The sequence below is a fragment of the Catharus ustulatus genome, chromosome 7, assembly GCF_009819885.2.
Source record: "Catharus ustulatus isolate bCatUst1 chromosome 7, bCatUst1.pri.v2, whole genome shotgun sequence".
Classification (NCBI taxonomy): Eukaryota; Metazoa; Chordata; class Aves; order Passeriformes; family Turdidae; genus Catharus; species Catharus ustulatus.
This window is the reverse complement of record NC_046227.1, coordinates 3,828,359-3,856,036: the sequence shown is the minus strand read 5'-3', so window position 1 is coordinate 3,856,036 and position 27,678 is coordinate 3,828,359. Positions and strand designations below refer to the sequence as shown.

Sequence of the window (27,678 nt, the reverse complement as noted above, 5' to 3'; positions counted from 1 at the left end):
ACTGCCATGGAAGCTGCAAGGAAAAACTCTATCCAAAGCATTCAAAATAAGAGAGATATTTAATTTATAATGCCCCCTTGCACTCCCCACTGCCCAGCTCAGGTCTGAAGGCTTTGCCTAGCCTGTGGTTTCAGCTGTTCAGAGTTTCAAAACTCTAAGGTCCCACACAACAACTACTGAAGGTTTCTGCCAAATGCAATTTTTCACTGAGCCCTAAAATGTGCACAGTCATATGACACCATGGGTGGCAGCAAGGCACCCTGCTCTATGAGAACAACTCGAACAACAATATTTCCTGTATCCCAGTCTGGAGAGAAGCACATACCTGTCTCTAAAGGCACAAACAACTACTCCTCCCTCAGAAACAGAAACATATTGATAACAAATCACCACCAACTCACTCTGGAGGTTGAAGCCTACACACATAGAGCCAGTTTCACAAATATTCTGGATTTTCAGGAAAAATAATTAATGTTCAAACACATGGAGTGCAAACAGAGACAAAAAGCCTTGCCTATGCAAGCACCCAGGGACCGTGCCACAGGAACAAGTGCTTGCACTAACTGCAAAGTGATGACTATTTCTACAGATTCCTCAGTTGTTACTTTGAACTCTTCCACTGAAGTGTTTTGACAGCAGACAAAAAAGCAGGGGGGAGCAGCGGGGGGAAAAGTACAGTAATTTCATGATAAGCCGCACCATTTTGACTAAAATTTTGGTCCGAACCCAAAGTGCAGCTTATAATCAGGTGCGGCTTATATATGGACAAAGAACAAAAAGTTGCCGTTTTAGTTTGGAGGACAGGTGTCTGCTGAGAAAGGCAGGAACTTCTCTTTGAAATGGAGAATGTAAACCCCCTCCCTCCAAATTATTATAATTTTGAAATCAAGGGGCTTTCAGGCAAAGATATGGGAATTAGGAATAACAGTTCTTTTCTAGGGAAATTAAAATAGAAATACAGTACTACAAAGAAACAAACTCCAAACCCTGACAAAGTCAGAGTACAACCTGACACCCTCTCAGGCAGGGTGTTGGCAGCAGTCCCATTAAATGGTGGCTGCATCCTCCTGCAGTGACAGATGTGATTCAGTTGGAGCAGTGCTCCTGTACAAGGTGCAGTTTCCCTCTGGAGCTCCAGTGGTGATGTGGAGAAATCCGGTTTTCCTCTGGAGTCCAGTGGAGAAAGGGGCTCCCTTAGTGTCCCAAATCCTCTGTTTTTATCTTGGTAAGAAATGTTGGGCTCTTCCCCCTGGCTGGAGCAACTCCCAATGGGATGCAGTAATTTTATCAGTCCCACAGTGGGACTCAATGGCCATTAGCAGAAAATGACTGGCTGGAGGAAGGATGGGTTGTGAAAAGATAAAGAACAATGCCCTGCCTGGTTTCAATGGATGGCCCATTAGCAGAATATCTCCCATGGAGATAAGGATCACTGCCCCCACCCTCAACAGATGGTGATAGAACAGATACCTTTTATCACACTCTGTATTGTAACACAAGACAGTTGCCAACACCGGCTTATAATCAGGTGTGGCTTATAATCGTGAAATTACTGTAACTCTGTGTGTATTTTCACATACACTTCAAAAATATAAAAATCAAACTGTTCTCTTTTGCCACTGTGGAAGCATCATGTTAAATGTCATCAAAACAGTTAATTCCAGAGCAATTTGCTTGTGCACATGTTAGCAGCTCTTAAATGAGACACATGCATGGGTGTAATACACATTGCCCTCACAATCTTTTCAACAGTCATCACAGATCACATCAAAAGCAGAGTCCACAGGTGCTGGACTTGCTCAGAAGTTCATTTCTTACATTGAGGTGAAGACTAAACCACACCAGTCTCATGAAAGGCAGACACCAACGGAAGGGTAAGGTGTGACAACACAGCCTTCTCCAAAAAGCTGTGTTTTCTACCATGAATATTCCAAGCCCAATCAGCAAAATAGGTTAATTTTGCATGCAAATGGACAGTTACACATCTAACTGACCATTGGTGCAAGCAATTACACATGTGATTACCTGACTGCATAATTGTGTGGGCCTAATTCTGAAATTGGGTCTGACATTTTCTGTTGAATGCAAATGCTCTATTTAATAAATAGATGTTGAGTAGTTTTGAAGCCCAGTCATCCAGACCTAGTGACTCTAAACCACATATTGAAAAAAAAAATGCTGAAATGTGCATTTACACAAAAAGGGCATCATGTAACCCTGGTGTAATGCAGTGCGTGACCACCAAACTGAGCCACAAGTTTCTCTGCTGAAAGTTCTAGTCCTTTAAATTGCAACTGAAAGCCAAATATCTGCACAAACAGGCCAGGTATCTTCCTCAGAAGCACGGGAAAGTTCCTCATTGTAATTCTTTCAGTGAAAGACTTCTGGGGCTTTCTTGCGACTCAGGATGTATTCTAGGGAGGAAAATCAAAGTACAAACACATTCAAAGAAACCTATTCCTAGCAAGCTGGCCAGCAGCTCATGAATACAGTTTCATCAGACAAATCCTGAAGATAAAGCAAAATCCAGCTTTGAATTATGAGGTGATGCAGGGTTTTGTGCCACGATCCAAGCAGTTGATGTCCCAGGCCTTCGCATTGCTGACCTCTAGGGAGAGGTTTTTATCTAAATTTAGTAATTTTCAACTATTTTCAGCCAATCGTAAGGAGTATTTTTCTTTTATGGAATAATCCTAAATACTGTCAATTTTCCTGTGCATGTCAACCACAAGTCTCTATTTTACACGTCAAGCAAAAGCTCTTTAAGATTAGCTGTCAGAGCCTGCGAGTTTTGGCCAAATATCAATTTTCTGTGTGGATGACGCATTAAATTTAAGATGCTTGTTGCTACTGGGGGCAAAGCAAAATAGCAATTACCAAGCTATTTCTGACCTACAAATCCATAAGTAATCATATTGCTGGAAACCCACACTTGGTGGGAAAGAAATTAAGAAGAGTGTTAAAAACAAAAAGACTACCACTGAAGTAATCCCTGCCCCCTCCCTCAGGATGTGCATCAGCAGGAAGACCTGATATCACATTCTCTGAGCCACAGACATGTACAGAGATCCAGGGAAAAGCAAGTCCAATTCCCCCAGAGAACCAGGGAAAACAATCCAATTCCCCCAGAGACCCAGGGAACAGCAACTCCAATTCCCCAAGGTCTGCATTTCATCCACCACAACCATACACAGACTACAGAGGATCTGAGGCAGCCTTGGCTCCTCTCTGCCCTTCCCTGATACTCCAGAACCTGCCACTGATAATTTTCTTTATTATATCTCCACATGACACTAAAGTCTTGTGTTGTGTGGCACTCAGATATACCCTCCTTAATATTACTAAGCCAGGCTTGTGTGGTCCATGAAATGATGTTGTTGTAGCACCTCATACTGACTACTGTCAAGGAAAGCTTTATTTTACCTGCCAGAACAAGCCTCAGACTATGCCACCAAATAAACAGGGGGTTTATTCCAGATATTCCTAGAAAAACAGGCATGCTGCAGTTCACATTGGTTCTCAGGGAATTTAATCAACTGCTGGTTTAAGAAACACACATCAGATGAGCTTTGGTGATCTTCTGCAAGAGTCAGCTGGGACCCTAAGTAACCTTGGCACTCTGGCTCACATCAGCACTATCCAAATCAAGGAGCAACAAGCCGGGTAGCAGAGCATCCCTGCATCCCTCCTCCTTGCTGGCATTGCTCCAGTGCTCATCCTCCACCAGCCTGCAGCAGCACTGCCTCATAAAATACTGAAACACCATCCCTGCCCAAGGGAAACACCAGTATTAAAGCTCAGGACAAACAGAGAAAACCTGACACTGGCCCCAGAAGGCAACACAAACAAATCTAAACCTGACAGGCACTACCCAACACAAGGGCCCGGTCACCAGTGAGCCAAAAAAGATGGCACCAAATGTCAGCAGTGTCAAACACCAATGTCAGGAATGTACCAGGAGTTGATGTCATTCTGTCACATCACTGAAAAAAACAGTCAGACTAGATCTCAAAAAAAAACAAAAGGAAACAAGTGTCACAGCAATTCTCACACAGCCTGGAACAATTTGGACACTTCTAACACAGGAAAAGCCCAAGGTGCACAGTGTTGGAACAGAAGGTTTACACCCACAAGGACATGATCCATCCAGAAATCACACACACTCTATAGTCTTTATATGGAAAAAGCCACTATTTGCCATGTTTTGTCTCATTTCCATGGGCCTTCAGCAAGAGTGGGATTATTCAAATCCACAGCAACAGTCTGGGCAGGATTGTTTCCCAGTATCAAAGGACACCTACCCAGTAACTGCTGTACTGTAGCATGAGGCACAGCCCACACATTTTAATGCCAACTGGACCAAAGCTATTAAGCCTTAAAGAACCCACATTTCTATTGCCAATTCCACCAGCAATATTTGCAAGACATTGCAAAACCACAATTCAACTAGCCCCTGTATAAAATGCTACAAAGGATTTTAAAAATATGGCTTATAAAAACAATTGCTGGAATTTTCTCCCCATTTCTTAAGCTGCAGGAGTTTTGACTTCTCTCTGCATGCAGACTGAGATTCTCAGAATTCAAGATCCTGGGATTAAAATTAACACAAAGAAATTTGCAGCAAAACAGCGTGAATTTGTTTGTTTGCTAATCTTTCCAAAAACAGAAGGGAACAAAAAAAGCAATCTCCTTCTGCCCCCAATCTTTAGCTACCACAAGAAAGTAAAAGCTTCTCGAATTATTTTTATTTGCAATTTTATTAATGATTCAAGCTGAACACCAAAACCCTCAGACAGCCAGAAACATTCAGCACAGACCTGATTTTGTTTCCTTTCTAAGAAGCTGGACCAAGCCAGGGAAAATGTGAAGCATCACTACAGTTGTTGGCTGCTCCAGAAAGAACCCCCCACCTGTGCTGCAGGCACACATTACTCACACAGCAGCTGCTCGTTATATCGTGATATAATGAAGTTTCACAGTGACACATGAAGCAACACTAGAAACAAACCTAGCCCAGGACTTCAGTGGGTTATGCAGCACGAGGCTAACATAAATGCCCTACAAGTTATCACCACTATTTATAGGCTCTAATAATTCCACATTTTTCTGATACGAGCTTCCCAACACACAGCGTAGCCCCAGGTGACACCAGGTGACAGTGTGTGAGCTGGCAGCAATTTAAAACATGTTGCACAAGAGGATCCAAACATGCATGATTTTAAGAGCAGTTCAAAACTCCAGGAGACAAAGAAATACTCTTAAACTGAGAATCCAGGGAGAAACAGTGCTGGCACAGAAGTCCTCCTGTGGCTAAAGGAACAGACAAAGGAAGAGAGAAGAGTGGCAATGATTTTACATTTGTTTTGAAATTTTCCATTTTCTCTTAATGGGCTATTAATTCCCTTGTTCCCATGAGGAGGAACAACTCCCAGCTCACACCACCAAAGCCCCCTGAGGAATGGGGTGCCCACACACCTCACCAGGTCCGAGTTAGCTCATGGAAGAGGTGAAATAGCAGGGATGGAACCTCAATTTTCTAAAGAGAATTAGCTGCACGCCATTCTGTTTGCATATCGGTTTCTCCCGCTCACAATGTGCTAATTCAGGCAACAGCCACTGCGGTACAGAAGGATGGCTTTCAAATCAAACAGCCACATGCATTATTTCTGCCTCCATCCTACACAATTCCATGGCTTTTTCCATACACTCCAATGTGTATGTCCTCTGAGCATTATTAATAGCTACTGAAGAATATTATCTGCCTACCAATCACTTCAGCTTCCTACTTAATGGCAAGTACATTTTTAGAGCATCAAATATATCAACGGGGACAATGGTTGCTAAATTTGAAGTCAACAACAACAACTGGAAAACGTTAGCTACTTCATTGGTATTTTTACATGCTTGCAGAAATATCTCTTGAAATAAATGAGCCTTTTTTTATCCTTCAAAGAGATAATAAAATAATACTGAATTCTAAATACTGTCACATACCCTCAGCAAACCGCAATTTAAATTTAGATAAATACATTTTTACTGCCAAAGATAATGAGCAAAAATAACTACAATTCAACTTTGCATAGTGGATTGGATGACAAAAAGACCACCTTAAAATGACAGCCGGCTGGCAGGCACAGTGCAGCCAATGAACACTCACCAGAATACGGACAATCTTGGAAAAGGGGTTAAAGCAAAATAATTCTTAGGAGCAAATGCTTATCATTGCATCTGGCTGCGACATTAACCTTAAAAGACTACTAAAATATTCCATTAGCATACTAACCATGCTACATAAACTTTTATGTTTAAAATGTTCAATATTTCAACGTAATTTCAATTAATGGAAATTGAACATTGGGATATGTATCAAGTTAAGTGTAATGGTTTTTTCTTCCCATGCCTGCACAAAAGCAGCTCCAGCCACGGGAGCCATGTCCACAGGAGAAGGTCCTCAGCAGCTCACAGGGCTTCAAATGAGCCAAACACCGCCACAAATCTCCTCCCTGCACATCCAGCTCTGCACACCAAGGTTATTTAAGCATATGCTGAAATGCAAAGCGTGCAAGCACATCTGCAATATCTACTATGGGACTTCAGCAAGCAACAGAGAATGTTGCTTACCTGCCCCATAGAAGAGGCTTTTTTGGGAAAACAGGAGACAAAGGGATGGATGCACCATTTGGAGAGTCTCAGCAGAGACAGAAGGAGCCAAATCACAGCTGAAGTCAGTAAGACCGGCAGAGGTTTCAGAGCTTTATCCAGTGTATCATCACCAACCCGGGACACAAGAGTATCCTGCACTCACAGCAATACTACAGCCAAAACTGTGCTACTGTTTCACAGTTTTGGGCTTTCCCAACTTTTCCATAAACCAGTTTTGTTCAGAGGGGTTTTTGTCAGCTCCTTACAGCACGCAAGCTTTTTTATTCAACCTCCCTCTACACGATCCATTTCCTGCATGAATCACAGTCGGGAGGGGTGAGAAAAAGAGAGGTCAGGTATCACAACTCTATTTAAGAGACATTTATTAGGCAGTTTAGTCAAGCAGCTGCAGGCAAAGGGTCACATAATGCCTTGCAGTGCCACTGTAGCCTGTGCACATGAATTTAAAGCCCATCAGCAGCATGTCCCACAGACCCCCTGCAGTTCCTCTGGGAACACAGCCTAGGAGGGAGCCCTGCCTGCCACGGGGCAGCTCAGACCCTGCTACCACAGCCAGCACTGCTCATCCCACTCCCCAGTGGGATTTTGGACAACTTCTGCAAGCTCTGTATTTCTGTAAGCTCAACAGCAGCTGGTGATGAGACACAGGAGCATGTCACCATGTGACAAGAGCCCACGTTGCACTGCTGACTTATTAGGAGATTGAGAAAGATCAAGTTATAAATGCCCATTCAGGTATTGTACATGTAGCTGCACAGACATTGGGAGAGAAAGGAGCTGAACATGAGTGTAATCTTAGAAGTCACTAAAAAAGACTTTACAGGAACACCATACAACGAGTGGTAATTTTTTTATAGTTCAAAAAGAACTGTATCTGCTGAAAGTCTGAGGCTTACTTTGCCTTTTATTTACTTGATTCTCCTACCTCCTCCTTTGTCAGGAGCTAGAGTTTATAGGCTTTGGGCATGGAAACAAAAAGCAGTTACCACCAGAAAATAAAAATATTTTTTGGTACTCTTTGCAGTATGAATTTCTATCCCTCGTATACATTTATATTCTTGGTATTCAGCACAAGCTAATGGTGTGACCAGTACATGCTCCTGCAGTTTGAATTATTGACTTTGCTGCCCAAACATCAGCCAACATCAGACCCTCACGAATCACTGAGGCACGAGCAAATATTCATCTGCCCTGGACTTTGCACACCCTTTATTCAAAGTGGGAAGAAGGACAAGTTTCCCTGGCAGGCTGGGAAAAAAAAGATGAAAATAAGGAGATATATATAGCAGCAGCTGTTCAAAGACTTCAGGAGGCTTGGCATGTGCCCATATGCCCAGCAGAGGTAGCGGACAGTAGAAATGAGACCATTTATCACGTGGACACACACAGCTCATCACAAGGGAGCTGCCACCGAGCACTGCTTAAACTGCTCCTCCAAAACAAGAAGTTGCTAAACAAACATTAACTAAAGTTGCTGAAATGATGAATCTTTCTGGCAGATTGCAGTACTCCCATGGGATAACTCAGCTTTGGCTACGTGGGCACACATAAAAATCCACCAGCAGCCTGCACTTGTTTGCAAAAGCAAAACCTTTAAGTCAGTAAAAATCAGAGCCTGTTGCACACTCCGAGGACTTGTCAGCACACAAGTGATTCACGGCAAACAGCTCGGCTGCACTCACCTCATCCTGCCTTCACTCCTGCCACAGTAAAATCCAAATCCCAGGGACAAGCCCTCTCTGCTTTCCCAGCAAAATTGCCTCAGTGCATTGAGAGTGTGTAGAGCCCACAGGGGCAGACCTGGCTTGGCTGTTTCCACGGAGCTGCCATTGCTTGCCCGTGGTTTTAAGAGCATAAATGCCTGGTTGCACAGCGCTGAACCCCAATCTGCACAGGCAGGACACAAAGTTCAGAAGCTTCCAGGGAACCATCCTATTGCCCCACACCAACCACCACGTACTGGTTCACCCTTACCGTCCTGAGAAAATCAGGAGAGGGGTTGCTGTTGTGCAAAAAAGGAAAAAAAGAAATGAAACCTACGGGCTACATCATCTTTTTGAGCAAGTATACGTACTGTAAAAGGACCTTGCGATCTAAGCCCGTGCTGCTGAGCGACCATGTATCTTCTATTTTCTTTCCTAGTTTATCACATCAGTTCCTACACTATTAGGACAAAGCACTTGATTCCCAGTTTGAACTCGTTCACCTTCAGCATCCAGTCATCAGTCTGGTACCGACTTATTGTTTATATTAACGAGTCCTTCAGAACAAGTCACCTGAGCTCCTCTGGTCACTTATATTAAGCACTTCAGTGTTCAGGTCACTCTCCCCGTGTGCTCTTACGCCTCCCCTGTCACACATGCAGGGGGCATGAGAGGTGAGGACAGGACTCCAGGGACAGCTGATTCCCTGCTAAGCTTTCCCCACCTGGATAGCCACTCCTCAGCCTGGGAAAGGGGTGTGGAGGAGACCCGAGCAGGAGGACCAGAGCCTGGGAAATCACAGCCCCAGCTCCGGGTGGTTTGTCCTCACGCCGGGAGCTCCTGGGGGCTGCTGCCACCTAGAGATGCTCAGAGAGCCAGGCTGCGGGCTGGCCACCCCGCACAGCCCACCACCACCACCACCACCGCACGGGAAATGCTCAGCACCCACCCAGCAGCTCCCCAGCTCTGGCCAGTCACTCACAGAAAGGTGCTTCTCCAAAAAGCTTTGGAAGATGTGCACGCTCTGGATCACAGGCTGCGCTTCCAGACACTGGCCGAGTCAACATGCTGTGGTTTGATTAAATTTAAATAAAAAACAAAACGACAGAAAAAACCCAACCAAACTAAAATCCCCTGAAAACGAGAATAAAACATTTAATTCCATGAAGGTGTGTGGCTAATGGCCTGCTAGAAAACTGAGGGTACATTTCACAGCAGCTTGGCATTACGGTCAGGAGTGCAATGCAGCACTCGGGGTCAGCTGGGAGCACCCACAGGGTGCTGGGCCCTTTGCTGCCATGGACCAAACGTGCCTTTCTCTGCTACCCATCCCACTTCCCTACCGTGCAGCTCAGGAGAAAGGCTTCCCCCTTCATGCGCTGCTACTGCCAAGTCTCATTTGCTTTACTCATAAGGCATGTATTTCAGGTCCTTATTATTACTGTTTTCATGTTAATTACAAGCACAGCTCCTAGTGCCAAATTCCATACACATAAACATCAATTACCATCTCTTTTTTTAAAGGCAAAGTCACAACTCAGTCACTGGGGCACTCGGCAGCGCCGGTCCCAGCAGGGCAGATGCAGGCACAGAGCCTGTGTGGTGCAGCCCCGTGCTGGAGCTGTCCCCAAGAGCCAGAACCAGTCTCCTCTGCCCTGGTTACCATGCAGAGATGTCCCACAGACACCTCAAGGGCTGTGTGACACCCAGGAGGGTGCTGAGCCCACAGCAGCACCCGCTCCCCTTCGGTAAAAAGGGTCCAGATGGAATAACCCCGGTGCAGGGGCCAGGCCCTCTGATGGCAGAGACAGGCTGAAACTCCCAGTCAATATTTATCGTGCCTTTGGAAAGGCACTCGGAGCTCAGCCTAATTTTAACCATGAAATAGATAGACATCGTGGCAGAATAAACGGGAGAGGTGCCAAGGAGGGCTGGAGCAAAGGAGAGGAGCTGCATCTCTCTGAAGGCGTGTGGCATGTCCTATCCAACATGGCCCAGAAAGGAGTAAAGGCATGAAATTAAAGACTGCCCTGAACATGCTTCTCACTAGGAAATTTGAAAAAAAAAATCGAAAAAGAAAAAGGAAATAAAAAAAGAAAACTGCAAAAATATTTGAAGTACAATTATTCTCAGAAAAGCTGAATACTTCAAACAGGACTAAGTTAATTTGGCTGTAATTATTTAACAACTCACCAACCCCACGTATCAGAAAATGGAGTTAATTTATCAGCTATTTTCAAGCAGAACAAAGACTCGCCAGCTTCCAGGTAACAGCCCAAGCTGTTTGGCTCACGTGACCCCGACTGAGCTGTGCACTGCAAACATTATATGCCCAAGCACGGAGACAGAAGAAATCAGAAAACCCCAACGTGTTTACATATTTACACACAGGATAACCAAATCAAAAGTTTGGCCAACAGCTTGCTTGCACGAACAACGGCATCACCTTCTCTCTCCATGCATCAGAAATGAGGGTGGCAGCCAGAGCCCCATCCTACTGCCCCCAAAAAGCCAAGAGAGCCCAAATTCTGGGGGGTCCTAAATATTTGCAAATCATGGCTCTCTGTCCAGCCTGCCTTGCTATTCCAGCAAGCACCAAGTAGCAAGACTCAATCATTACTAGCTGCCCACAGCAGTAAGCCCCTCCAAATAGGAAATGTCACTCCAACCCTTCTATTTTAATAAACGGATTTTCTGTTTTGCACAGTGCAAGGTACAAAGGCTTTTCAGCAGCACAGATCCAGGAGGCTTCCCCAGAGACGACAGGAAGGCAGGCGAGCAACCCTGGACCGATGCTTTTTATTTTCACTGGGGTATAAATCCAGCAGTGGAGAGCCTTTGATCGTCCACGCCAACAGCCCGGTCCGAGCGGTGGGAAGGATTGCTGGAGAGCACGGGAGCATCCCAGTGGGGACGGCTGCTGCCCAAAAGCGGGGCAGGCTACGGGAGAAGTGTGAGACAGAAAAGTATCAAGTGAGGCGAACGGGCTGCGTGTAAACAGGGAGGCAGGCAACAAGGTAGCGTGAAGCAGCGCCTGCGAAACGAGGAGTGCCCTTCTTCTTCAGCGCGGATTTACCCATTCAAACCGCAGCAAGAGAATCTATAAAAGAAAGCAGCAGCCCAGCATTTCACCCCTCCCGATTTCGAGGGGTAAGGAAACAATCACACGGCGGAGAAGTAAAGTGTGCCTCAAGATCAAAAACCGCCTTCAAAGCAGGCAAAGCCAGGACACGCTCCTTTCGCTTCTCACCGAACGTATCCTTCTTTCTCTCTGTTACATAAAGCCCCAAAATATAAACTAAATTGTGAGAACGAGGAGCTGTTGCACCAATACCGCCCAAACAGCATAAATTTTGCATCACCGTGGAGGGAAGGGAGGAAAAAAAAAAAAAAGAAAAAAAAAGCGAAGTTACAAACACTGAAGAAATTTCTTTTTAATGTTTTATTCACAGCAAAGGGACGATGCAGCGGGGGACGATCCCCGTGCCCTCCCCGGGCGACCGAGCCGGCACAGCTCGTACTACGGCGGCAGAAAGCGCTGCTCGGATGCCAACAGCAAAACAAAATTCCAGCCAACGCCGCGAGTTTCCCTCCAGAAAGTTAAAAATTCCGGGCAGACCCTGCCGGAGGAAAAAAACGCCTTTTCCAGCGCTAACTTCCAAGCCGCCCTCCCTCCCCCGTGCGCAGACAGCTCGGCGCGGTGTTTGCGCGGCGGGGCCGGGACGCGCACACGGACGCACAGGTGCAGGGGCACGGCCGCGGAGCCGAGCCGGGCAGCGCGGCCCCGTCGGGGCGGCAGCGGCACCTGCGGGGACACGCACGGCTCCGGCCGGGGCTCGGGCGGCAAGGGCGGCCCCGCGGGCACACGGAGCGACCGCCGGCTCCGCTCCGCTTCCCGCGGGGGGTTGTCGCCCTCTGGCCGCCGCCGCTCCGCGGGACCCGCACGAACTCCCCCGCGCCGGGCGCTGGGACGCGGAGAAGTTGTCGGGAAGGCGCCGCTCCGGCCGCTCACCCACCTGCCTGCGCCGCCGCAGCGGCCCGCGGGGCCCCGGCCGCCGCCGCCAGCACGCAGCAGCTCCACCACAGCAGCCCCCCGGCCGCCGCCGGCATCGCGCCGCCGCCGCTGCCTCAGCGCCGCCGCTGCCTGGCCGCCGCCATCCCCCGCGCAGCCTCCGCGCTGCCGCCGCCGGCTCCCAAAAGTTGCCGCCGCCGAGCCGCCGCCCCCAGCGCCGCCCCTCCGCGGGCGCGCCGCGGCGCCGACGGGGCGGCCGCGCCGCTGCCGGGCCGCGGGGCGCTGCGCCGCCAGCACGCGCAGAGCGGAGCGGCGGGAGTGCGGCGAGGAAGAGGAGGAGGAGGAAGGAGTGAGGGGGGCGAGGGAGGAGGAGCGGCGGGACGGAGCGAGGGGGCGGGCGGGGGCCGGCGCCGTGCGGGACCGCCCCGCGCCCCCCCTCCCCACACGGGTGCTCCGCACCTGCGGAGCCGCTCCCGCGCGTCCCGCCCCGCCCAGGCCGACGGACAGGTGCGCGTCCCCGCGGCCCTGCGTGAGGGGAGGCTCCGGGAGCACCGGCGGGCCCCGCGGAACTCTGCCGTGCCAGGGCCACACGGACACCTCCCGACACGGCCCCCCGGAACAGCAGCGGCCCCAGTGCGGGCTGAGCCCGGCCCTGAAGTGTGAAGAGCATCGCGGGCAGCGCGGAGCGTGTCCCGGCTCCTCTCCGCTCCCATGCCCCTGATCCCGACAAGCACGGGGCGTATCACTCTCCTCCCAAAACACTCTGAATTCTCGTACCCCTTAACGCAAAGACAAGCACCCTGCCTGCACTCTCAGCACCAAGGTGAGTTTAGGGCTTCCCAGTGCTCAGCCCAGGTAGCTGGGAAGGTTTAGGGTTAGGGTTAGGGAAACTGGAAGGGCTGGGAAGGAGTGAGAGGGATTTTAAAGGGCAGCAGGGCAGGCTGGCAGCACCTCGGAGATCACTTCAGTGTGGTGGTGGGTGCACTTGGCACTGAAACAGCTGATGAGAGCCGCCTTTTCCAGCCTGCCTGCATCTCTGTGGGGCACAGGTGTAATGGCACCTCCCACCAGTGCATTCCCCATCCTGATGTTGCCTGCCAGCCTGGTGGCACCTCCTGGATGCTCTCAGGTGGGGACAGCTGCAGTGCCAGGCTCCTGCGAGCATCAGCCCAGCATCCCCCTCACTAGCACCAAGCCCAGCACAAAGGTGAAATGCTGACACTGATGTCCTCCCTAACAGGTCCAGGGGACCGGCATCGCATCAAGACTGGACTCAGCAAGACAGCAACTGAAAATCTCAACATCTCATCACAGGTGGGAGACAGCAGCTGCCATATATTGCTCTTGATGAGTTTATTGGCACCCTCAGCCGTAACTGAACACTGCAAGTGCACAGGAGAGAACACCTTCAGTTCTTCACTTCATGTCCCCAAATGTGTCCCCTAGATTTTGAAGCCTGCTCACCCCAGTCAAGCCCGTCTGGATCTCATGAACGTGAAGGAATTCTCCTTATGCTTTTCCAACTGGTCTGTGCAGTACTTCTTGGAGTGACTTCCCAGTGATACTAACAGCTTTCCCTGGCACCCCCGAGCAGTGTAAGTGGAAGACCACAGGAGCAAGTGCCTTCCCTCTAACCAGCTCCAAATGGAATGGTTTTCCCATAGGAATGAACCTCAGAGGAATAACCTCAGTCCCTCCAGCCAAACTGCCTGCTTTCCAGAGAAGCCAGAGGCTTGCATGCCTTTGAAAACTTTGAAAAAAAGAAAAAAAAAAAATCCCCAAATCAAGATAGTATTTCGAGTCGGGTTATGGTTCTTTTGCCAAAGAGCTGGAAGTTTAGCTGGAACAAATTAGCCAGGCTTTGCAGAAAGGAGGCTGTAAAGAAGGAGGTGTCATTGCCCTCGGTGCTGCATCCCTGCCTACATCAGCAGTGGCAAAGGGGCAGTTCACTGGCAGGCAAAGGCAGGTGAAAGAAAAGGCAGCCGGGAAGCAGAGCCCTGACATACAGAGCCTCTTCCTTAGCGTTTTCCCTGAGAACACCACCCGGGTGAGGCCAGCAGCAGAGGCTGGGAGCCAGCCCGTGCCCTTGCTGAGCAGATTAGCAGCAGTGCTGATCAGCCCTCCTTGCCACCCCCAGGAAAGAAGCGTGATCCCTGCCTAGCGCAGAAATGGATCCAACAGGAGGCTGTGAGGTGAAACTCGCTCAAATATTGAACTAGAAAAATTTTGCTCGATCTGCCTCTCGGTAAACAGTGACTAATTGCTCTGGCTGGAGCTGCCGTACCTTCTAAATTGGAAGGTGCAGATGGAGCAAGGATAGCAAAGGCTCCTTACCTGACGCTGGCTGTACATTAATCACAAATGTTTGCTATGCAAATCTTGTCATACAAAACAATTATTGCTGTTCCCGTACTGACCTCATGTTTATTTATTACATGAGCTCTTTATTTGAACCTTGTCTGGTCTCTCTTCCCATATGAGCGTATTAGTATGTGGCTTCCAAAGGCACCCAGCTGAGAAATTGTAGATTTATTTGTGGCGTGGAGGGATGGCACACGACACGCTGACTGCAATGCAGAGCTGAGAGGCTCAGCTCTTACACCAGTGGCTCTTCATGCAAAATACTCTCACCCCGAGGTCTCTTGCTGGGATGAAGGACACTTTCTAACAGCGCAGGGCCGCGACTCCGGGTTTGCTCTGACACTGCAGTATTAACCGATGGTTAATGGAGACTGTCAGCCCGAGGAGCCGCGCCATAAAACTCTGCTTGGGCTTCTTTAGGGCCCGCTCAGTAAAATTTTACACAGTGCTTTGTCCTTGGCTTTGTCACCTTTGCCTGCCTCCAGAATGATGAGTTGCGAATAGATTTAACTGTTCCGCCGAGTAAGTTGTGTGTGTGTGTTTTTGAGCGCACTGGTGTTTGGGTTGCTGGAGTGATGGGTGTCTTTAAGCACCAAATATTCTCTTGCCAGAGTTGCTTTCTCCATGTGATTTAATGTTGGGCAACACTGGCATCCGGTGGGCAGAGGGCTTCCTCCTTAACAGCTTGCGGCAGCTCAATCCCTTGATTTTGTCCTATGGCTTCTCGAGATGATCATTAAATGCAATTTCTACATTAATCTAGGTTTTGTTTTCCCCCTGCCTTCAGTTCAGCTGCACAGCAGGCAGAGCAATGTATTAACTTTTTATGGTTTTCTTTTAAGCACTCTTTGCTCTACAGTGTAGGGTCTTCTGAAGTCAGCTGCCCCTCCGTGCTGATCAGTTTTGTTGTGCAGGGACTCTGCCTGCCTTACACCACAGGCAAGGCTCTGTTCCTCCCTTGAGGATGACAGGAAGGGTCTCCATGGTTCCTGCTTCAAACCAAACCCTGACCTGTGGACCCCGTCCTTTCCCACAACCATTATTGGTGCTTTTTACTGGGGGAAACTGTAGAAAAGCCCTCAGAGCCTGAATGAAATCAAATTCCTCTTACACCCCTCAGCCTTCCCTGCCTCTCTCTTGCTGCTCTTTCTTCTGCTCTCACCTCTGCTTTCAGCTCTTCCCAATGTAGAATCATTTTCTGATGCAATTAACACTTCTCATCACTTCCAAATCATTATTAAAGCCAGTAATTAACAGCAGGCCTGACAATGAACCGAGCAATGCCATCCTGTGTACTTTTGCCCCTCTCCAGCATCACCCCTTCCTTAGGATCTCGGCTGGCTTTCCATTCATTTGACAACTTGCATGCCCCGGTCAATTTGAAATATTCCTGCCCCCCAGTATTTCTCTTTTATGGTGCAGCTGTAGCTTTTGCTAATTGTTCATGAAATGACTTTCCTTTTTTTTTTTTTTTTCTAAAGCAATATTTTTCTTGAGAAGCTGAATTTAAAAGGGGCCATAAATGACTAATCGTAATTAATAAAAATGAAGAAATAATTGGGCAATGTCTTTAAATGTATATGCCTGGAGTCAAACTCCTAAATTCCTGTTTCTATTAGATCAGCTTGGGGTTTTTATTCTCCCCTGAAGGAGCAGCAAGCCCCAAGACTGTCAGGGAATACTCCAAGTGATGGAACAACTCTCCAACAAGCCCAGAAAGCTGAGGGCTGGGAGAATGTGGTGGACCATGCCAGCAGCACATGGCTTACTGCTGCCCTCCTCCCTTGCTGACAGAAAAACTGGCTGTGCCAGGGCAAGAGGAGCTCTGGGCACCCGGTGGACGACTTGATCCTCTTGAAAAACACCACCTTTAACCTGTGGAGAGCCCTGCCACTTCCACAAGACTGTTAGAAAGGGATTAGACATTTAAGGGCGAGACAGTTACATTTAAAAAAAAAAAGCAGCAATAAAAGGCTTTTGTGGTTCAGAGCGTAAATCAGCTTTTTACTGCTTCCCCTTGCAGGGAGCACAGCCGTAAGTGTCTAACTCAGGGATTTTTATATCTGCCTGTGAAATATCTGGGGGACAGCAGTGCCAGGGAGCAGGCACAGGACCCTGGGCCTGAGTCAGCACTGCCCAGCCAAGGATGCTGCAGCATCCTGGTGGCTTTGGGAGGGAGGCTGAGTGTGATGGCACGGAGCCAGGGACGTGATCCTGTCGTGCAAAGCAGGACTTGGAGTGCACAGAGATGGTTTTGAGGGCCACTTCACCCCTGCTCCCCTCTCCTGATGATAATTAACTGCTGGTGGTTTTCCTTTGCCAGTGTAGACCAGCAGAAGCTCAGATCCACCTCCCCAGCTCATTAAAAGGTCATGTTTTACAAAGTAGCACAGCCACCCTAACCAAATGAGCGCCTGGCTAATTGCCTGCAGTATGAAATTAGGTTTGTGGTTTCTGTGGGATCAAGTGTGGTTTCCTCCTCTCCTCCCCAACCTCCTTGGTTGTGTTCCCAGTCGCTGATGAGCATTTGATATGCAGAAAATACTGCACTTTGCAGCCAGAAACATGCATTCCAAATCCCAGGCTTTGCCTGCGCCCGGGATGGTGCAGAGGCAGGAGGGCTGGAGGAGCTGCAATGTGGCAGAGCAGAAAGTGCCCGTGGGGCTGAGCCTTGGCAGGCAGTTTGAGAGCTGTCAGGCAGCAAAGCTTTGAATGCCCTGCACGTCGGGCATTAGGTCAACACGTCACTTTGTTTCCACTGCTCCTTGCAATGCCAAGGGGCACAGAGTTGGCCAAGCTGGGATGCGAAGAACCGGCTCTGGGTCCCTCCTGCTTGCTGGACCAGAGAAGCGTATATGCAGCACAGTGGCAAATTGTTTAGCTGAAAGCATGGGAGAACTTGTGCCTTGCACTGCAGCATCTTATGTCATTTAACAAAGCAGGCGTGTGTCAGCTGTGGTGACAGAGATGCTCCTTGTCAGCCGTGCTGAACGAGAAGCCCTGCTCCATTAGGCAGCACGTGCCAGAGTGCACAGAGCTGGAAGCAGGCATCTCTGCACAGAGTGGGCAACCCTGAAACAAATACAAACACTGGGTGTGAGAGAAATATTCACTTAGGTGTCCTCTTGCCTGCCAGCACAGCCCCACTCACAGGTGACGAGCAGCCAAGAGCCCATGCAAGAAGAAAGCTTGCACAAGAAGATGACTTCTCACCTGCAGACTGCTGAGACCCTTGGAAATACCTCCCAGCCAACCTCAAACTGATGTCAAGACAATCGTGGGGTTTTCTTTATAGGTGCAGGCTTTTCAGTTCACAGCTGGAGAAGCTCTATACGTGCACAGCCAGGTGAGCAGCGCTTTGTGGTGAACACCTGTGGGGAGAAAGAGTGGCATGGAGCTATCCCCACCTCCTCCACCTCCTGCAGGGATCCTCTGGCCGAGATCTCTAGCTCCACGTTTTGAGCAGTGGGACCTACAATGGGAGCAGTGTGGAGCTCAGCTGTGTTTGCAGGACTTCAGAGATGATATCATAACCCCGGAGGCAGAGCAGAGTGGAGCTCCAGGCAGGCAGGGAGATGTGAGCTCAGCCATTCACCAGGGACAGTAAATCAACACTGGGCCCATTGTGGGGTGGTGCAATGCACTAGTTTGTCTTTTTTTTGCGTGTGTGTGAGGAAGGTTCAGAATAATTGTTTGAGGAGTAACAAAAATTCCCCTGAAGCACAAAGAAGAATACTCTGGGAACCTGAAAGAAGCCACCCAATTAGATAATTGAAAAAATGTCTTATAAAGACAAAATTTCAGCAGCAGCCAATACAATACAGGCATCATAATTGTATTTTCTGGAACTAAAGACTGATCTCAAGAAAACATTTCAGACTGTACTTGGGTTTTAGTGGTATTTAAATCTCATTCATAGCAAAAATATTTAAGTACACCCTCAGTTATTAAGAGTCCTAAAATAGGTCTATGTTGTCCACTCTGAATTAGAGTATCATACTGGTTTTTGGGCCTTTTTTTGGTCCTCCTGTATATATCAAACTCCTTGGCAGCCTGCTTTTCCAAGGGCCTCACTTACATTTCACAAAATCATAGAACAGTTTAGGGTGGATTTAAAGGTCCTTTCAAACCCCGTGCAATGAGCAAGGACACTTTCAAGTAGATCAGGTTGCTCAGAAGCCCATCCAACCTGACCCTGAATGTTTCCAGGGCTGGGGCATGCCTCACCCCCCTGGGAAATCTGTGCCAGTGCCTCATTCAGCCCACTAGAAGATGCAGCATTTTTCCCATCACCCACATGCAAAAATCATGGGTGTTTTTGTTTCCTTCCCAGCTCAGATGTGACATCCAAATACAGCATTCTCTTCCCTAGTGCTCTCTCACTCGTCCTCCTTTCCCACCTCTCCCCAACCTTCTCTGTGATCCTGGTGGTGTGTCTCACATCTGAAGCCAAGCTCCTCTCAGCTCAATGATCTCCTGCCATATTTCATGTCTTCTTTCTTTTTAAAAATAGAGGAACATCCTCCCAAGTGGCATTGAGCAAAAAGCAGTAAAGAAAACAGAGAGGTTATCCACTTGATACTGAGGAGTTTCTGATTCTTTCTTCTTGTTGTTGATCATACTTGGTGCTGGCTTCTCAAGCCATACAGTACAAGCACATCAACATACTAATAAAATGTTTGCATTTGCTGATGGTTAACTCAGTTTTGTGCCATGACAGAAGGCAATTCAAGCCATGGTTCAGCATTATGCTAAAAGCTGATTTATCTCCCACATGGCCAAAGCACCCCACTCTTTACAACACGTTCAAGGTTGCATCTGAAGAATTTTAAGGGGGACTAAAGGATATCCACCCATTTTTCAAAGCACATTTGAAGCTCCCAGTCATAATTATTTAGGAAACAGTTTCTGAAACCATTTTTTTTCCCTAAAAAGTCTTCCCATGAAAAATTCATTTACACAGCACAAACTGTGTCTATAAATAATAGACACTCCAGCTCACCTGCCTCTTTACATTTCTATAGGCAATGCAAGCTCTACTTATAACAAAATAGAGCAAATTAACGCTGCTGTGTTATCAGCACACATCCCCCATCTGGCACAATTTGCCGGATGGTCCCGTTCGCCTGATAATTCATTGTTTCTATAGCAATCCTGACAAGAAGAGTTTCCCATTGTGCTCAAGGAAAAGGGCACTCCCAAGACCACAGTAGCTTTATTAGCTCTAAATACCTTACAAATAGAGTCTGGTTATCAAAATTGGTTTCCAAAAGTCACCATTATTTCAAGCTTTGCTGTTAACACGCCCAGGACAAGATGTTGTCGCTCACAGGGGACCAGCCCATTTTCTTAGAAGCTCGTAGTGGGTTGATTTGTAGGAACCGCAGCAGTCAGATCCGCCGAGTTGTTTCCATGTGAAATAGAACTATTATTCTAAATTTCCCATGTAAATGCAGGAGCCGTGGAGCTGCCAAGGTGAGCAGAAGCACTCAATAACTTAATAAAGAGGATTTTAGAACCCAACTTGTTATAAACTTAGGGATTGAACTCACTTGTCCTCATGGAAGTGGCAAAAACAGGAGTGATGGGGCTGAGGTGGTACTGGGGGTGTGCTTGCCAGGTGCTGCTTTTCCATGCAGGATACCCCCTCCTCACCTCTCCACTAGAAAAAGAAACTTTCAGCTAGTACTATATAAATCTTGTTAGTTAGGTTTAAAATCGATTTTCATAATTGTTTTTGATCTCTGTTACTGCTTTTCTGAATATTTGGCAATCAGGAAAATAAAGAGGGCTCCTTCAAATTATGACAAAGGTCCCACCTCCCTGACAACACTGAATGAGAAAAGAGATTTGGCATGAACAATCACAGGAATTAATTCTGCTGCATTTTGGACTTTATTCGATGTGCAGAGGGTCTGGCATGTTCCTCACAAAGATGTCATGTGATAGCTCTTATCACTGCAAAAGGGCAAAGGAAGGTGTAGGAGAAATCACAGCACCTTCACATTTCTCCACAATTTCCCAGCTCATATAAGTACTTGCAGAAGGGAATAAAAGGATTTGTTTTATTTAATTTTTCTCCCTCCAGTTTTTTTCCTATCATGCCTAGTGTAGAAATTTTTCTCAGTAAATTGAGATAAAAATAAAAGGTACTAGTAGCTTGTATTATCTTGATAGACTAAAACTGATTCAAATTCAGAAATGATCCCTTTTTTAGGTAAAAGTAACAGTGCTATTGGAAAAAAAAAAAAAAAAAAAAAAACTACCCCCAAACACCCTATCCTAATTTGGAGTGACTGTCATACAGAGGGAAAGCTCTCCTTTTTTGAACCCACAAGCCTTCCAGTTCTCCCACACCACCTTAAATTCCTAACCACAGAATGGTTTGGGGTGGAAGGGACCTGAAGGATCCCAACCCCATCAACACAGACACCTTCCACCAGATGAGTTTGCCCAAAGCCCCACCCACCATGGTCTGCTTTGACCACACGAGAGGAGACTTGAATCAGACCTTGTCCCCTTATCCAACCACTTACTGGCTTCAGCACAGTTTTCCAAGCTTTTTTTTCCCAAACATTTGAGTGGTTTCCCTCTTCTACCATAAAAACCTGCCACAAAGTCCATCCATCCTTATGAACAGGAATGGTTGCAAGCTTCCCTCCTGAGGTTTAAATTAAGACTTAATGAAGACTCAGAATTTAAGATTAAATGTTCAGCCCCTGGCTAATTATGTTTGTACAGTTCAATTTCCTTGGCAAGCACTTGAGATAAAAAACAAAACAAAACAAAACAAGCCCCAAACAATATTTACACATTCGAGAACACAGCAAACCCTTCCTTGAAAAGGCACAAGAAATCCCTGTAGAGCTCTGGTACACTTTCAGCCAGCCTCCTGTCCAATTTCCTGGGGAAAAAGAAACAAAAACAAAATGCAAGTTCACGACCTTGCGATTTTAAAAAGTGAAATATCTTAAATATTTGCATTTGTCTGTTCTGGCTGTGCAGTGTGCATTAGAACTACATATGCAATTAGCTTCTATTCCACACCTCTGCATGGGTGAAGAGCTGAAGTACAGATCCCCTTTGCAGCTATTATACATCACTTTTCAAGAATTGCCTTTAAAGTATTACATTAGGCTGCTGTTTACCTTCCACTTAGGTCTTTCATTATAAACCCAGCCATTGGTTGGATCAAGTTCTCATTTCTATAATATTTTTTTCTCCCTGTAGCAATGCCTTGTAAACAGCATCCTTATGTATGACTATGAATGAGATGGAAAAGCCAGGGAATATCTTGTGGTATGAGGAAAAAAATTGCTGTGGTTACAGCCTTATAAAATGCACTTGATAAATTTGAATAATCTGAATTTTTATTGCAACAGTTTTTAAAATAAAGAGGTACCATTTCCTTTTTTTTTTTTAATTTTAAATAATGCACCAAAATCTTAATAAACAATTTAGTCTGAACCACAGGGAGAAATGAAAGACTCTTCTATGTAGTGACTCACTGGATTATTGAAAACAACTACGTGGCTGCAACTGCTTTGCCTTCCTGATATATCTTTCCCCTCTGTTTTTAATAATGAGATCACTGTAGAGCTTTGATGAAAAATGGAATTTCCTTCTTTTCCAATGGACAGAAGTATTTATGTGGGTTGGGGAAACGCATCTAAAATCACATAGCTGAAGTCTACCAGGCACAGATTTTTACATACAAGAGTTGCAGAAATCTGTCTGCCCATCTTAATTCTCTCAATTTATCCCCTTGTGTGTTTTTTCCTTCTGTGGATCAGACAATCAATTTTCCCTCCCTTTTTATGAATAAGCCTCTCTCAGAAATGAGACACATGGCTTTAACTTCTGGGGGAAGCGTTGCCACCGCTGCTCACAAAAGGGATGTGAACTGACGGCTGCTCTGCTCTGGAACATTAAGCAGATTACACTCCCACTGCAAAGTGCCTTTGTCAACATTAAACCGACTTGTTAATAGCCCGCTGGGGGTTTTTGTTTGTTTGTTTTCCTTTTCAAGTGTATCTACAGTTAACTGCAAGGAAAAAACCCAAACAGCAGAACAGTGCTGTCCCTCCTAAACGGTGGCACCTCTCAGGTAGATGCTCTGAGCTCTTCTCTCTCCATAGGTATGAAGCAGAAGCGTGGCTGTCTTAACCCATCTCCAACACCATTACTGACAGTAGATGATGTTTTTAAAAATGAACGATTTGCTGTGGGATTCAGGAGGAGATTGTGTGTTTTGGTACTGCTTGACATGCTGACAAGCAGGTGAAAAATGTTGTCCTGTAAACACAATCTCTGTTGATTGAGAGATGTCTTATGGAAAGGTATTAGTCACTGTAAACCCCAGAATACTCAAAAAAGAGGGATTTCAATAAAAAGAGAGAGCCACTAAACTAACTCATCCTCTCTTCACAGGCTCAGGTGTAAAGAGAGATGCTACCTATGCACTTCTGTTGAACTCCACACTTAACAAACCACAAGCACAGTAGCACAGATATCATCACCAATTAACCTGGAAAACCTGTCCAGCCTGAGCACTTTCCCTCTAAACCTCCAGTTTAGCATCCCTGACAGAGAGAGATACTCCCTCCATTGTGCAATTTGGGGTGGAATTTTTTTTTTTTTTTTTTACTATGCAGAACAGGTGAACCACTTTCTTCCTCTTAGGTATTTACTAGACTTTTTAAAGATCAAAGCAACCAAGCAACCAGGTAAAACAAACTGCACCTGCCAGCCAGTTGAACAACTGAAAAATTCAGTACTGGAAGGGACTTTCCTCAGAACAGCCTCCTGATCTTCACAAAGCATTCATGTTAGTCTTGCTAATGACCTCTCCAAGGCTTGGGGAGCCATCGAGGGAAAGTGATGATACAAATGTCCCCATCTTTGTAAATTAAATATATCAGACAACACAGGGCTGACAATGGTTGGTTTTCTGGCTTCCACAAGTCTCCTCCTCTTTTGGGGGAAGCTGAGGGTGCAGAGGGAGCAGAGCCTGCAATGGATCCATCAGCTCAAAAGCAGGATTCAGTCCTGGAGGTAATCTTTATCCTCTCAAAACTTTAACCAAAGGGAAAAGTAAGCACCTTGTATTGGTCGTTGGCTTTGCTCAGCATTACAAATATCACAGAAAGAGTGGCCCTCAGCAGGGTTTGCTTTAGATCAGGAATAACTCCTGTTCCAGCTATTGCTGGGGCTGTTTAGTCCTTCAGGTTTTTGATGTATTGAGGAAAGCCTCGACAACGCAGACAACTACAGTGAAATAAGAGTCTGGCTCAAACTTTAATGACCCATTGATTCTAAGCGAGACAGAGCAATGATCATACTGTCTGCCTTAGCAAGACCTCTCCTTTCACCCCCACCTCGGTAGGCATCCCTTCAATAACTGCTAGGGGCAAATCTGGTCCCTCAAAATTTTCTTCTTTCCTTCCCCCCACCCCCCAACTCCTATCCTTGTCATACGGTGTAGGAATCAACAACAAGCCTGTGGCTTTGCTAGCATAGCAGAAGAAAAATCAATCTCTTTGTTGACCTGGTGACAGAAAGGTGGAGTACCTGAAGCTCTGCTTTCCCATCTCCAGATGCCACTTGCACTGATAGGCAAATTTTCACAGAAGAAAGATAGTAATCTGCAAGTGCTCTGCTGTAGTGTGGATTCATCTGTCCAGTAGCAGCAGATAAAGGTGAAGGCAGCTCACTACCACACTCAGTCAGGTGCAATAGTTTGCATCTAGAAAAAGATTTGGGGTTTGGGAAAGAAAAGAATATAATCTGCAACCACAAAAAAAAAAAAAGAGGTAAAACCAAGCAGTATAGGGAAAAAGGGACAGTTTTACACTGTGCAAAGCAGAATAATCCGGCACATTTTTACCTGTTTAGATTGCTGTCATCAATAGGGCTATTTATTCTAGGGCTTGATAGCCAGAGGGTCACCTCAGGGAGCCCATGATGCTGAGGTTTGGCTGGGAGACAGCTCAGGAACACGTGGGGTGTGGTGGGGCATCGCAGAAATCTTGGCTGTGCCAGCTGCACACCTGTGATTCCAGGGATGTTCAGCTGACAGAAAGTCACCTTCCAGCGCTGGGGTGCTTCATAAACTGCTGGAGAACACCAGGAAACACCTCAAAAGAAAAGGAGAAACTAGGGGGAAAAATAAAAGAAAAGAGAATGGGGGAAAGGGGGTTTTGTTGCGGGTAACCCCCTTTGCTAAATACCGAGGCTTGACGATCCCAAAACGCCGCGCAGACGCTCCGGAGCGCTGCCCCGTGCGGCCGCGGCTGCCGCGGTCCAACACCGCCCTCTCACGGCCCCGCTGCTGCCAAAACCCAGCGTCTGCAGCCAGCTCTGCCCAAAAACCATGGGGTTCCCCCTGCCACAGCTCTGACATCGCTGGGCACGCACGCTGCTCGCCCAGCACGGGGCACAGCGCTGGCACCCGCAGCCCGGCTGGAACTGGGTGGGATTGCTGCCCTGCGGCCACTGAGCACCGACACACGGGGACACGGAACAGAGGGGGAGATGATTGCAGCCCTGGCTGCACCCTGAGTCCCTCAGCTGAGTGATGCCACCCACACGAGCATCCCAGAAGGGCACATCACCACGTCAGCTGCTGGTGACACCTGGCGCTCTCCTTGTCGCACAAACTGGAAAGGGATGGTTTTCCTTCTTAACAGGAAAAAAATTCTGTGGAGTTGGCTCCAAGCCCAGGTAAAGCAGATAGCTGCCCAGAGCAGGTGTCCTCGACAGATGACAAGGCAGCAGGTTTGCTGCTGCAGACAATTGGAATAGCTGAGCTGGGTGCTGCCCCAAGACCCTTGAGGATGGCTCAGGGTATGCAGCAGACACAGCTGGGATGGAAGGAAATAAAGAATGGTCTCCCTGTCCCTTCAGTCTGGCACTAAGAAGGGATGAGAGGTCCCCAGGGCATTTCTCATCCCTCTTCCCTAGGAGCTGACATGCCCTCTGGCCCAGGCATATCAACTGTGCCTGTACCAAGTGAGGCATTTTCAGTTTACACATGCTGGACATCTACCTCTTGCATCTTTTTGCAGGAAGCTGTGCCTGCTGAGCTCCAGTCCTGCAGCTCTCCTCCCAATAGCAATTCCTGGATTCACACACTCTGGTACCTCAAGCATTTTTATCTGCCCTCCTTACCACCTCCCCACCACAAGGAAAAAAAAAAAAAAAAAAAAAAGAAGAAAAAAAGGCAAGATGCTGCCAAAAAATGAACAAATGGACAATGCATCCAGTTCTGTTGCAGAGCTGGTACAAATGTGAGCTACACTTCCATTCTGACAGCCTAACAGTAACCAAGAAAGTTTCAGTCTATCCCCTCCAGTTTTCTCCTGATCTCCATCTCACTGAACAACTTTGACCCTTGAACATTTAACTTCCTCTTGCAGACTTGTGGCCTCCAATCCTGTTCCTTTTCTCCTCAGCTGCCATCACTGTCCTGCTCCTCAGTGGTTCTGACTGGATGGGGCTTAAACCATGTCTCAACTGAGCATCACCAGTGAGCTGAGGACCAAGGCTTGGCAAAGCCGGAAAAATTACCAGCATGGGTTTGCTAAGAGACCAAAGTCTGGTAAGAAAAATAAATGCTAAGTGAAGAAATCAAAAGGTGATACTGCACCACTCGGGATTTTGTTCAATATTAGCTCCAATGCTACTGTGTAATGTGCTGGCAGGGGCAAGTTAATAGATAATGGGCCAAAGTTTGTGCAATAAATAGTCCCTTACTGAATATATCCTTCTCAGATTAATCACTGGCACAATCTGATGACATAGTCTCAAACCAAGAGGCTTGAAATGGTTTTGCAGAGGCAGCCAGTCTTGATCTCTGCTGGCTGCAGAGTCTTCCTGCTCTTGTTTCTTCCAATAAAACCTATTTTGTGGGTGCAATTATTCAGTGGCTGGGGTTAGCCCAATGCTCTGAAGGATGAAGGTAAAATAATCGACTATATTCATCTTGGCACTTCTTCTGCATGCTCTGGGATTATAATTACAAGATAAAATATTATTGCAGGAGGCTGGTATTTAACAAGGTTTCAGCCAAGGGGACAGGACTTTAAATGCATTGGGTCTGTTGGGGAGCCCCAGATAAGATACCAGGCTTACAGTAGTTGATGTTGTAACCTCTGCCAAAATGTGCCACATCCCTGGCTGTCAATGTCATTCCCAGCACCACAGGGTTTTCCCCTCTCCCACAGGCTGGAAAGAAACTGGCCCTTATCCCCTTCCTTACTCTATCCTCCCTCAAAAGGTCTGATCCAGACCCCACAGGTGCTGCTGATCAGAGTGCTCACAGTGGGAATATGGACACTTACCTGCAGCCTGGGTTGCAGCTAGCCTGGGATGAGCCTGTACATCTTACTGCAGAGGGCAGTTTTTGGGCACCAAATTCCCTTTTGCCTTCAAGAATGGGAGTTTGAAGAGCAGCACCCCAAAAGATGGTTTTTCTCTTTGGTGTGACATGTAGGCACTGCAGATCCCTGAAATGAGCCCCCCTTCATCAGTCACACTGCCCCAAATCATCCCCCAGCCTGAATTCACCTGCCTACCCCACTGCTCACCTTCTGAGCTCAGTACTGCCCTTGGCCTCCTGCTAAAACACAGCCAGGAAGGGTTCCTGTGGCTTCCAGACTAATTACACAGAGATGAGAGGTGGGTGGTTCAGTGCCAGGTTCCACAGGGACTGGCAGAACAAATGTCAGCACACAGCCATAAGGCCAGCATGGAAATGAAGAGTATGCATGGGGGCAGGAGAAAGTCTACAGATGCAATCTCTGCACTCATCGTGGGCATCATCTGTCCCTCCATGTAGTATTGAATCAGACCTAAAGGAAAAAAGATAAAATTGCTAGTTTTGGTGAAAACTGCAGGTCTCCAAAACAGCTCCAGGTCAGGAGAAGGGAGTTTTGCAAA

General features: G+C 47.2%; 1 protein-coding gene and 2 long non-coding RNA genes across 3 annotated transcripts in view; 1 reads left to right on the top strand and 2 right to left on the bottom strand.

Moving 5' to 3' along the window:
• The window catches only part of ERBB4 (erb-b2 receptor tyrosine kinase 4), a 547,664-nt gene extending 535,188 nt beyond the window's left edge, over positions 1–12,476 (bottom strand). The window contains exon 1 of the mRNA XM_033064273.1: positions 12,383–12,476. Within this exon, the coding sequence (XP_032920164.1) occupies positions 12,383–12,476 (94 nt within the window). The remainder of the gene's footprint in view (positions 1–12,382) is intronic.
• A 437-nt stretch (positions 12,477–12,913) lies between these two features.
• Positions 12,914–14,128, top strand: LOC116998789. Its single transcript, XR_004418459.1, has 2 exons — positions 12,914–13,201; positions 13,619–14,128. It is a non-coding gene; the product is annotated as an uncharacterized LOC116998789 (long non-coding RNA).
• Positions 14,129–21,299: 7,171 nt separating this feature from the next.
• On the bottom strand, positions 21,300–24,971 carry LOC116998977. Its single transcript, XR_004418500.1, has 3 exons — positions 24,626–24,971; positions 24,310–24,484; positions 21,300–21,643 (listed from the first exon to the last, which is right to left on the bottom strand). It is a non-coding gene; the product is annotated as an uncharacterized LOC116998977 (long non-coding RNA).
• Between the last annotated feature and the right edge of the window lie 2,707 nt (positions 24,972–27,678).